This window comes from Oncorhynchus kisutch, linkage group LG9 (assembly GCF_002021735.2).
Source record: "Oncorhynchus kisutch isolate 150728-3 linkage group LG9, Okis_V2, whole genome shotgun sequence".
NCBI classification, from domain to species: Eukaryota; Metazoa; Chordata; class Actinopteri; order Salmoniformes; family Salmonidae; genus Oncorhynchus; species Oncorhynchus kisutch.
This window is the reverse complement of record NC_034182.2, coordinates 41023210-41036356: the sequence shown is the minus strand read 5'-3', so window position 1 is coordinate 41036356 and position 13147 is coordinate 41023210. Positions and strand designations below refer to the sequence as shown.

General features: G+C 43.5%; 1 protein-coding gene across 5 annotated transcripts in view; it reads left to right on the top strand.

Annotated features, from left to right (window-relative positions):
• The window catches only part of LOC109897150 (glucosidase 2 subunit beta), a 293964-nt gene that overhangs the window by 88959 nt on the left and 191858 nt on the right, over window positions 1-13147 (top strand). For all 5 annotated transcript variants that reach the window (XM_031832600.1, XM_031832599.1, XM_031832598.1 and 2 more), the window contains exon 9: window positions 12768-12837. In XM_031832600.1, the coding sequence (XP_031688460.1) occupies window positions 12768-12837 (70 nt within the window). The remainder of the gene's footprint in view (window positions 1-12767; window positions 12838-13147) is intronic.

The following is a 13147-nucleotide window of genomic DNA, read 5'->3' as shown; positions in this document are numbered from 1 at the left end:
GGGGGGGGGGGATTAAAAGGGTGGAGTTAAACACCATGGGGGGGGCTTAAAAGGGTGGAGTTAAACACCATGGGGGGGGGGGGGGCTTAAAAGGGTGGAGTTAAACACCATGGGGGGGGGGGGGGTTTAAAAGGGTGGAATTAAACACCATGGGGGGGGGGCTTAAAAGGGTGGAGTTAAACACCATGGGGGGGGGGCTTAAAAGGGTGGAGTTAAACATCATGGGGGGGGGCTTAAAAGGGTGGAGTTAAACACCATGGGGGGGGGCTTAAAAGGGTGGAGTTAAACACCATGGGGGTCCTTAAAAGGGTGGAGTTAAACCCCATGGGGGGGGGGCTTAAAAGGGTGGAGTTAAACATCATGGGGGGGGGGCTTAAAAGGGTGGAGTTAAACACCATGGCGGGGGCTTAAAATGGTGGAGTTAAACCCCATGGCGGGGGCTTAAAATGGTGGAGTTAAACCCCATGGCGGGGGCTTAAAATGGTGGAGTTAAATGCCATTGGGGGGGGCTTAAAATGATGGAGTTAAACACCATGGGGGGGGTGGCTTAAAAGGGTGGAGTTAAACGCCATGGGGGGGGCTTAAAAGGGTGGAATTAAGCACCATGGGGGGGGTTAAAATGGTGGAGTTAAATGCCATTGGGGGGGCTTAAAATGGTGGAGTTAAATGCCATTGGGGGGGGCTTAAAATGGTGGAGTTAAACCCCATGGCGGGGGCTTAAAATGGTGGAGTTAAACCCCATGGCGGGGGCTTAAAATGGTGGAGGTAAACCCCATGGCGGGGGCTTAAACTGGTGGAGTTAAACCCCATGGCGGGGGCTTACAATGGTGGAGTTAAATGCCATTGGGGAGGGGCTTAAAATGGTGGAGTTAAACCCCATGGCGGGGGCTTACAATGTATGAACATTTAATGGACCCCCTGCCGCTCCCCTCTTCGCCCCTCTTGGATGAAAGCCTAAGTAGACCTGACACGGTGCATTTGGATAACTCTCCATCGCACCACCGGTTTTTCCCGTCCCCCCCCTTTTTAAAATATTTTTTAGGAAAGACAACTTAGGTGAATATTTCATGGGGTACATTGCCTCAGTTACACTCGGCCGAGCGGTGAGCGTGGCACGCAATGACTCCCTGACAGGCAGATATGCCAGCATCCACAGGGAGACAGCATCCACAGATAGACCAGAATCGACACGGAGTCAGCATCTACAGTACAAGGAGATGGTATCCACAAGAAGTCCACATCTGCAGTACAAGGAGACGGTATCCACAAGGAGACGGTATCCACAAGGAGACGGTATCCATAAGGAGTCCACATCTGCAGTACAAGGAGACTGTATCCACAAGGAGACGGCACCCACAATGAGATAGCACCCACATGGAGACCCACCCACAAGGAGACAGCACCCACTATGAGACAGCACCCACAATGAGACAGCACCCACATGGAGACCCATCCACAAGGAGACAGCACCCACAATGAGATAGCACCCACATGGAGACCCACCCACAAGGAGACAGCACCCACTATGAGACAGCACCCACAAGGAGACAGCACCCACATGGAGACCTATCCACAAGGAGACAGCACCCACAATGAGATAGCACCCACATGGAGACAGCACCCACAAGGAGACAGCACCCACTATGAGACAGCACCCACAATGAGACAGCACCCACAATGAGACAGCACCCACATGGAGACCTACCCACAATGAGACAGCACCCACAATGAGACAGCACCCACAATGAGACAGCACCCACATGGAGACCCACCCACAATGAGACAGCACCCACAATGAGACAGCACCCACATGGAGACCCATCCACAAGGAGACAGCACCCACATGGAGACCCATCCACAAGGAGACAGCACCCACATGGAGACCGATCCACAATGAGACAGCACCCACAATGAGACAGCACCCACATGGAGACCCATCCACAAGGAGACAGCACCCACATGGAGACCCATCCACAAGGAGACAGCACCCACAAGGAGACAGCACCCACATGGAGACCCATCCACAAGGAGACAGCTTTCCATGCGTCCGTCTGTCCTCCCACAGTTCTTCCCTCCGTTCATCCCACTGTTCCTCATCCTCCTTTAATATCTTGAATACTGGGAGACAGGCAGTCACTGGCAGGTTCTGGCTGACACGTTAGCAGGAATTTGAGCTAAAAGACACTCTGGAACACAGTACACATTCATCCCTCTTCCTTCCCCTCTTCCTCCCTCTTCCTCCTCATCCATCTTTCATCTGCCGCTAAAGATCAGTCCCTTCATTGTAACGCAGTTGTTGAACCAGAGGAACAGTTTTATGGGTTTACCACGTCTCACAGCCTCATATAGACTCCCTGTATGAGGGACAGTTTTATGGGTTTTACCACGTCTCACAGCCTCATATAGACTCCCTGTATGAGGGACAGTTTTATGGGTTTACCATGTCTCACAGCCTCATATAGACTCCCTGTATGAGGGACAGTTTTATGGGTTTTACCATGTCTCACAGCCTCATATAGACTCCCCGTATGAGGAACAGTTTTATGGGTTTACCACGTCTCACAGCCTCATATAGACTCCCTGTATGAGGGACAGTTTTATGGGTTTTACCATGTCTCACAGCCTCATATAGACTCCCTGTATGAGGGACAGTTTTATGGGTTTTACCATGTCTCACAGCCTCATATAGACTCCCTGTATGAGGGAGTTTTATGGGTTTACCACGTGTCACAGCCTCATATAGACTCCCTGTATGAGGGACAGTTTTATGGGTCTACCATGTCTCACAGCCTCATATAGACTCCCTGTATGAGGGAGTTTTATGGCTTTACCACGTGTCACAGCCTCATATAGACTCCCTGTATGAGGGACAGTTATATGGGTTTACCACGTGTCACAGCCTCATATAGACTACCTGTGTGAGAGTGCTAAAGCGTAGGTGTTGACGCACTCGCCCCGTTAACCACAAGGTTGCTGGTTCAAACCCTGCTTCAGCTATTCCCCCTGTAAGTGCTTCTATACCGCTATATGAATCAAAGGTCAGTCCAGAGGCTGACGTTATCTGTTAGCATTTCAATACAATGGGGGGGGATCCCCTGATAATATCAGTACGGCTCACCAGGATGCCATGTGCTGTGTTAGATATACAGCGACGTCAGCAATTCTTTGTTGTAGGTATTCTATTCTGTTCTGTTTTATGCTTCTTTAGAAACTGGACGATGTTGGGGAGTTTGAAGTGTAGTTCGGTGCTTGACCTGACCAGCAGGAAATGGTTTCTGGGTACCCAGCTGGACCAATTTGACTGTGTCGCAGAATCAAATATTGCAGTAGAGGCGAACCATCACGTTCTTTGGTAGTACCGAGTACTTCGTGTTTCTCAGAGAATCTCCATTGAAAATCCTGTTTAGTCCAAGATTAGGTTTAATCTGTGACTGGGGGAAACTGCCCCGTAATGTCTGTTTCTGGTTTGAGCAGTACCTATGGATGTTAAAAGGGATCTTAAATGTATTTTTTTGACACCTCTACCCGATTACTCTCCTCCTCCCTGCACATCTTTCTTACAGTGTATAAACAATACAATAAAACCACCATCATCATCAACCTTCTTGTTTTCTTGAATGTCTAACTCTACCCGATCACCGGAAAGCCATCCTCTCAGTTTTATAGTTCTCCGGTGCAGGCTCCGATGATCTCCTTTGCCGTTAGTGAAGGGCACACTTCATTTCCTCAAATTTTGATGTGAAACGGTGACTCACCCCACCACTTGTCCTGACTCCGACGGCGCTATACCGCACGTTTACCGGCATTTTGTTGGTGTCTGGTGTCTTCCTTCCTCCTCCTTGTTCTCCTCATCGGTGTCTTTGCTGCTCAACTTCCGTTTTGACATCGTTCGTCCTGCCGAGCAACAGAGTGGTGTCATGGTGACACAGGGGATTCTGTTCCACTGCTATGACGACACGTTTGATGTGGAAGTGGCAGCCATTGTCTACCATGCGTTCTCTCTCTATCACTCTCTAGCACTCTCTCTCACTCTTTCTCTATATCACTCTCTCTTTCTCTCACTAGCACTCTCTCTCACTCTTTCTCTATATCACTCTCTTTCTCTCACTATATCACTCTCTCTTTCTCTCACTCTCTCTCTCTTTCTCTATCACTCTCTCTTTCTCTCACTATATCACTCTCTTTCTCTCACTCTCTCTTTCTCTCTCTTTCTCTCACTCTAGCACTCTCTCTCACTCTTTCTCTCTCTCAATCACTCTTTCTCTATATCACTCTCTTTCTCTATCACTCTCTCTTTCTCTCACTATATCACTCTCTCTTTCTCTCACTATATCACTCTCTCTTTCTCTATCACTCTCTCTCTCTATCACTCTCTCTTTCTCTCATTATATCACTCTCTCTTTCTCTCACTCTCTCTCTCTTTCTCTATATCACTCTCTTTCTCTTTCTCTATCACTCTCTCTCTCTTTCTCTATCACTCTCTCTCTCTTTCTCTATCACTCTCTCTTTCTCTCATTATATCACTCTCTCTTTCTCTCACTCTCTCTCTCTTTCTCTATCACTCTCTTTCTCTATCACGCTCTCTCTCTTTCTCTATCACTCTTTCTATCACTCTCTCTTTCTCTCACTATATCACTCTCTTTCTCTCAATCACTCTTTCTCTATATCACTCTCTTTCTCTCACTCTATCACTCTCTCTCTTTCTCTATCACTCTCTCTCTCTCTCTTTTTCTTCTCTCTCTCCTTCTCGATCACTCTCTCATTTTCTCACTCTTTCACTCTCTCTTTTTCTATCACTCTCTCTTTCTCTTCTCTCTCTCTTTCTCTCACTCTATCACTCTCTCTTTCTCTCTCTTTCTCTCACTCTATCACTCTCTTTCTCTTCTCTCTCTCTTTCTCTCTCTTTCTCTATCACTCTCTCTCTCTCTTTCTCTCTCTTTCTCTCACTCTATCACTCTCTCTCTCTCTTTCTCTCTCTTTCTCTCACTCTATCACTCTCTCTCTCTCTCTTTCTCTCTCTTTCTCTCTCTTTTTCTTCTCACTCTCTTTCTTCTCTCTCTCTCTTTTTCTTCTCTCTCTCTTTCTCTCTCTTTCTCTCACTCTATCACTCTCTCTCTCTTGTTCTATCACTCTCTCTCTTTCTCTTCTCTCTCTCTTTCTCTCACTCTATCACTCTCTCTCTCTTTCTCTCTCTTTTTCTTCTGTCACTCTTTTTCTTCTCTCTCTCTCTCTCTCTCTCTGTTTGTGACCGTGTGCTTTGGGGGGAGACTATCATCAGGTGGGATCATCCCCCCCCCCCCATCCCCATCCCAGCATGCACATGCTAGTATACACACACTCACTTTCCCTCTTTGAGAAATAATTAATTTGTTTTTCGGACTGTCTTTTGGGAACTTTCTGATAACTTAGATATGGCTCTGTTCTGTTTTTTTTAACACGATAGGTTTCTGTGTGTTACTCCAATTACTCACCACTTCGAGTGTCAGTATTTACACACAGTTTGAAACCAATATAATTGAAAGTTTACGCAGCCTTAATGACTGACATTAAGAAGTAACTGACTAGCTTCTTAAAGAAGCAAGAGCGATCTTTTTTCCCCCCTCGAGAAGCTCCACTGTGCATCACTTATAAAGACAAGATATTAATGAGTGTGTTGGCTCTCTCCTCCTAATACAATCTGCTTTCCCACAAAAACCTCCCTTCCCCAACAGCAGAGGATGCCAATGTGTGCATTTCTCCCTTCACTGTGTTTTACTTCCATAAAAAAAAATCTAATCAATTAAGAAGAGGGTATATAAATCAACCTCCATGCCCATCACTCTGTACCTTCGGGACAGAAGGACATTGCTGAAACACACACACACACACACACACACACACACACACACACACACACACACACACACACACACAACACACAACACACAACACACACACACACACACACACACACACACACACACACACACAAACAAACACACACACACACCAACGCAAACGCACACAAACACACACACACACACACACACACACACACACACACACACACACACACACACACACACACACACACAAACACACACACACACACACAAACAAACACACACACACACCAACGCAAACGCACACAAACACACACACACACACACACACACACACACACACACAACACACAACACACACACACACACACACACACAACACACACACACACACACACACACACACACACACACACACCATTTTAAAAGGCATATAATACTGTATCTCACTTGAAGTGAGTAGTAGAAATTAAGTGTAATTTTCTTTAAAAATGTAATTCTGTTAGCTGTTTACAGTTTTCACATCATATGTTCCCTTCACATTGGTGCTTTTCGTAGTTCATATTTATTAGGATCCCCAATAGCTGCTGGATACTAGTGGAAACAATTTTTATGTGTCTGTGTGCAATCGGAAGGAAATTAGAAGTAGATTTGTGAGCCAATGCTAACTAGCATTAGCGCAATGACTAGAAACCGACAGGTACGGTAACGTATGCTAGTTTACTTCCTGTCATTGAGTTTAATTGCAAGAATCTCCCTTTAATGGCATAGTGTGAATGCTTTTTGTGCCATCATACTAGATAGCCTTGAATAGCCTTGAATCATATATATTGATCACTACTGGGTGAATCACACAGCGAGTGACGACCTGATGTGGTTGTGGAAACAACTTTTAAAAGGTAAGAGCACAGCATAACATTTAGGAACATGTAGCCTATGAGGGACCGAAATGTATTCTAGGCTAGCTACTTCTCAGGCACATGTTGTGCTCTAGAAACTAATATGTAACCCTGTAAATACATGTATTTATTATAAAAATATAAAATGTCATCGAGATTACAAAGTCATTTGTGGAATATTAAGTTGCTACATTGTGTAAAAGCACTATTTCCTGTTGAGATGCGTTACATAGAAAATTGTACACTGTCTCTTTAAGAACATCAAGTTTGTGAGCGACAACTGGTCCATTGCTTTCTTTCCAGCCTAGTCTCATAGACAAGACTTAACATAGTAAGTGTCAATCCGAGATACTTAAATTAGTATGATATGTTACGTTTGTATGATTACATAAGACATGCAAAAAACGGAAGTAGGAGTGGAGTTGGTCGGAGTGGGCGCATTTAACTTTTCAACTACTTACTACTTTTTAGATACTTTGCAACTACTTAGCATGTTAGCTAACCCTAACCCTAACCTTAACCATTATAGCTAACCCTAACCCTAACCATTATAGCTAACCCTAACCCTAACATGAACCATTATAGCTAACCCTAACCCTAACCATTATAGCTAACCCTAACCCTAACATGAACCATTATAGCTAACCCTAACCCTAACCATTATAGCTAACCCTTACCCTAACCATTATAGCTAACCCTAACCCTAACATGAACCATTATAGCTAACCCTAACCCTAACATGAACCATTATAGCTAACCCTAACCCTAACATGAACCATTATAGCTAACCCTAACCCTAACATGAACCATTATAGCTAACCCTAACCCTAACATGAACCATTATAGCTAACCCTAACCCTAACATGAACCATTATAGCTAACCCTAACCCTAACATGAACCATTATAGCTAACCCTAACCCTAACCTTAACCATTATAGCTAACCCTAACCCTAACCTTAACCATTATAGCTAACCCTAACCCTAACATGAACCATTATAGCTAACCCTAACCCTAACCATTATAGCTAACCCTAACCCTAACATGAACCATTATAGCTAACCCTAACCCTAACCTTAACCATTATAGCTAACCCTAACCCTAACATGAACCATTATAGCTAACCCTAACCCTAACCATTATAGCTAACCCTAACCCTAACATGAACCATTATAGCTAACCCTAACCCTAACCATTATAGCTAACCCTAACCCTAACATGAACCATTATAGCTAACCCTAACCCTAACCTTAACCATTATAGCTAACCCTAACCCTAACATGAACCATTATAGCTAACCCTAACCCTAACATGAACCATTATAGCTAACCCTAACCCTAACATGAACCATTATAGCTAACCCTAACCCTAACATGAACCATTATAGCTAACCCTAACCCTAACATGAACCATTATAGCTAACCCTAACCCTAACCTTATCCATTATAGCTAACCCTAACCCTAACATGAACCATTATAGCTAACCCTAACCCTAACCTTATCCATTATAGCTAACCCTAACCCTAACATGAACCATTATAGCTAACCCTTACCCTAACCATTATAGCTAACCCTTACCCTAACCCTAACCGTATCCATTATAGCTAACCCTTCCCCTAACCCTAACCTTAACCATTATAGCTAACCCCTACCCTAACCTTAACCATTATAGCTAACCCTTACCCTAACCTTATCCATTATAGCTAACCCCTACCCTAACCTTAACCATTATAGCTAACCCCTACCCTAACCTTAACCATTATAGCTAACCCCTACCCTAACCTTAACCATTATAGCTAACCCCTACCCCTACCTTAACCATTATAGCTAACCCCTACCCTAACCTTAACCATTATAGCTAACCCCTACCCCTACCTTAACCATTATAGCTAACCCCTACCCTAACCTTAACCATTATAGCTAACCCCTACCCTAACCTTAACCATTATAGCTAACCCCTACCCTAACCTTAACCATTATAGCTAACCCCTACCCCTACCTTAACCATTATAGCTAACCCCTACCCTAACCTTAACCATTATAGCTAACCCCTACCCTAACCCTTTAACTTTACTCCTAAACTTAACCCTAACCTTTATTTATTTTTTACCCTTTGTTGTGGTTTCCAGTTGGTAGTTACAGTCTTGTCTCATCGCTGCAAGTCCCGTACGGATTTGGGAGAGGCGAAGGTCGAGAGCCGTGTGTCCTCCGAAACACAACCCAACCAAACCGCGCTGCTTCTTGACACAATGGCCACTTAACCCAGAACCCAGCCGCACCAATGTGTCGGAGGAAACGCCGTACTCCTGGCTACCGTGTCAGCGTGCATTTCGCTCGGCCCGCCACAGGAGTCGCTAGTGCCGCGATGGGACAAGGACATCCCTGCCGACCAAACCCTCCCCTAACCCGGTACGACGCTGGGCTAACTGTGCGCCGCCCCCCATGGGTAAATGATCATATTTATTTGTACCACTCGTGACTGACAAACCTACATGCCAAGTATAGACCCTGTTATTGTGTTCCGTGCAGGTTATAGAGAACTTTCTCTTTTCGTGTTTCCTCAGTAGGTTTCTTCAAGGAGAATGCCCCCACTTCTATATCAAATAAACACTGCAGTACATAATATAGTAATACTATAGTATTTATATAGTAAACTGTAAATACGAGTGTATAGTATTTTAATATCTTGCCAAAAACACTATAGTGAATTCTACAGTAAAATCCACAAAAAACTGTTTGTAACAACTAACTATACAGAATGTCTGGTATTTAGAGATCCTCATTCTGTTAGATCCTCAGAAGAGGTCTACATTACACTGACATATCCATCACAACCGTTCTCTCGCCAACCTCACTGACCTGTAACCAAAGAGCCCGGATTCCCTGAGACCTGAAATCACTACCCCATTACGATGGAACAGCTCGTCAGAACGGCAAGAACAACAGAGGACGAGGAGAACGAGGAATAGGATGCACTACTGGCCTACTGCTGAGGGAATTCAGTACATCTCGCTTACAAGAGGAGGCCTATGTCACTCACAGTTGGCTGTCAGAAATATAGGTCTGCCAAAAAAGGAAAAACAAGACTTATTTAAATGTTTTAATTATATATATTTTTTAACATAATTTGATATTCTCAGTCGAATTTGGACCTCAGTCAGTGCATGCGGGCAGCACTTTAAATTGCACCGGTTTCCTTTCATGTAAATGTTGTTAGCCCTCAACCCCCACCAAGCTTTTAGCCATCTATTTTGTTAAGGGCTGTATCTATAAGAGAAGTCTCTCAAGTCGGTGCTGTGGGTAGGGAACCAAATGAAGTCTGTTTGATAATAATAAACTGGGAATTATCTGCTTGTCAATTAATTAATGGTTTCTAGTTTATGTTCCCATTTCATTTACCGCTGCCTGACTTTCTCTCGGTTGACACATACCCCCAGTGCCCCATTGCATTTCCAAACAATAAAATACACTGGCAGTCTGGGAAGAGACAGACCCTTCAATGTCCCTACTGTAGTTTATAGTTCCCTACTGTAGTTTATAGTTCCCTACTGTAGTTTATAGTCCCCTACTGTAGTTTATAGATCCCTACTGTAGTTTATAGTTCCCTACTGTAGTTTATAGTCCCTACTGTAGTTTATAGTTCCCTACTGTAGTTTATAGTCCCTACTGTAGTTTATAGTTCCCTACTGTAGTTTATAGTCCCCTACTGTAGTTTATAGTCCCTACTGTAGTTTATAGTCCCTACTGTAGTTTATAGTTCCCTACTGTAGTTTATAGTCCCCTACTGTAGTTTATAGTCCCCTACTGTAGTTTATAGTCCCTACTGTAGTTTATAGTTCCCTACTGTAGTTTATAGTTCCCTACTGTAGTTTATAGTTCCCTACTGTAGTTTATAGTTCCCTACTGTAGTTTATAGTCCCCTACTGTAGTTTATAGTTCCTTACTGTAGTTTATAGTCCCCTACTGTAGTTTATAGTTCCCTACTGTAGTTTATAGTTCTCTACTGTAGTTTATAGTGCCTTACTGTAGTTTATAGTTCCTTACTGTAGTTTATAGTCCCCTACTGTAGTTTATAGTTCCCTACTGTAGTTTATAGTTCTCTACTGTAGTTTATAGTTCCTTACTGTAGTTTATAGTTCCCTACTGTAGTTTATAGTTCCCTACTGTAGTTTATAGTTCCTTACTGTAGTTTATAGTACCCTACTGTAGTTTATAGTTCCCTACTGTAGTTTATAGTCCCCTACTGTAGTTTATAGTCCCCTGCAGTAGTTTATAGTCCCCTACTGTAGTTTATAGTTCCTTACTGTAGTTTATAGTCCCCTACTGTAGTTTATAGTCCCCTGCTGTAGTTTATAGTCCCCTACTGTAGTTTATAGTCCCCTACTGTAGTTTATAGTTCCCTACTGTAGTTTATAGTCCCCTACTGTAGTTTATAGTTCCTTACTGTAGTTTATAGTCCCCTACTGTAGTTTATAGTCCCCTGCAGTAGTTTATAGTTCCCTACTGTAGTTTATAGTCCCTACTGTAGTTTATAGACCCTACTGTAGTTTATAGTTCCCTACTGTAGTTTATAGTTCCCTACTGTAGTTTATAGTTCCCTACTGTAGTTTATCGTTCCTTACTGTAGTTTATAGTCCCCTACTGTAGTTTATAGTCCCCTGCAGTAGTTTATAGTCCCCTCCTGTAGTTTATAGTTCCTTACTGTAGTTTATAGTCCTATACTGTAGTTTATAGTTCAGCCACTACTGTAGTTTATATTTCAGCCACTATTGTATTTTCATGTACTGGTTAATTTCAGTAATTATGTCTGGCAGCTTGACGATTCGACTCGTTTTACACTTCTTTTGAGTTTAAGTCGTCGCCACAAGTGCTTGAACCATAGTCATGAAGGTAGTTGGACAATCTTTGTACTGAACGTGTGATAGGTGAATGAAATGGACTTAGACTGTTTCTCCAAGTGTGACAACAAAGTCAAAGCTTGTGGTCAAAATTCGGTGTGCCCTTCGTTTTGAAGAGGATGTGCTCTTTAGTGTTACAATACAATTTATTTGAGTAACAACATTAATTTGTCAATGACACAAACATAAAACCATAACGATTAATACTGCACCTTTTTTTAATACAATGATAATATTGTTCTTTGCTGCATTCCACATCATGTTCAATCTTTTAAAATAAAATAAAATAAAAAGTTTGAGTCATTTCCCCCCTCTGTCTCAAGAGCCCTGTGTTTCTGTCAGCAGTGTCCTTGTGATCCTTAACAGGTGTTTAGTCTCCTCAGAGAAAGTGACCCACAATCCATCTGACAATGTCTCTCATTGAAAGGGCTAGAAAAGTCACAGGCTCTCAGTGGTAGGAAGACAACACCATCACATCCTCAAACCAGACCTATATTCCATGGTCCCTGGTGTAGACATGCCATATTTAGTCTAGTTAAGCATCAATGGCTCCACAAAAAAAAAATCCTTTGAACTGCACATATTTAATATCACAACAGTATCATTTTGTTGGGGGGGGGGGGGGGGGTGATGCCTGTAAGCATCAACAAAATAAATCTACACAGCCGTAAATACACAAAGCACGATTGTGACCTCTACGTATGTCGGCCCAGTGATGTATTTCAATATTCAGCACAGGTTATACAGTCTAATGATTCACTCTCTTTAAAGACCCCCCCCCCCCCCCCCCCCCCCCCCAAATTGAAGGTTGAATTTGATTTGACACATTTTCCAAATAAACACTTGCTTCAAACATGGTACAACAAATTGTATCACCCCCCCCCCCCCCCCCCCCCCCCTCCCCATGCGGCCAAAACAGCCACAGAACCCAGGCATGGAACCCGTGTCTGACTGTCTATTGAGAGACACCACGCAGAGACTCACAGCTATGTAGCTGCAACAAACCAATGACCATGTCACTTCAACCCCCTGTCACACACACCCTGCTTTATAGATGAATGCAGGAGATACCCAAGGTCCTTTCAGAATACACTGTATATCATCCACCTTGTTCTCTCTCCCCTCTCTCCTTCCATTACGTGTCTGTAGATCAAAGGGAGACGTGGTGTGCCAGGCAGTCTGGCAGATGAAGACCCCAACATCAAGGCCGCCGTGAGCGGTAAGTCAGTACGCCTCGACTCCCCTCTCCACCATTGCCAAAACCCCCTCCATCCTCCACGTCATTCCAAACCATCATGTTCCACAGATCGGCATCAGATCTAGGATGACTAATCCTGTGTGTGTGTGTGTGTGTGTGTGTGTATTTAGAATTAAATTGCCATTTGAAAGACATGTACTGTGATGGAGTGGCCATATATTACATATCTATACTGGTCATCCTCCTGATCCCAGATCAGATACTAATCATGGCTTCCTGATCCCAGATCAGATACTAATCATGGCTTCCTGATCCCAGATCAGATACTAAT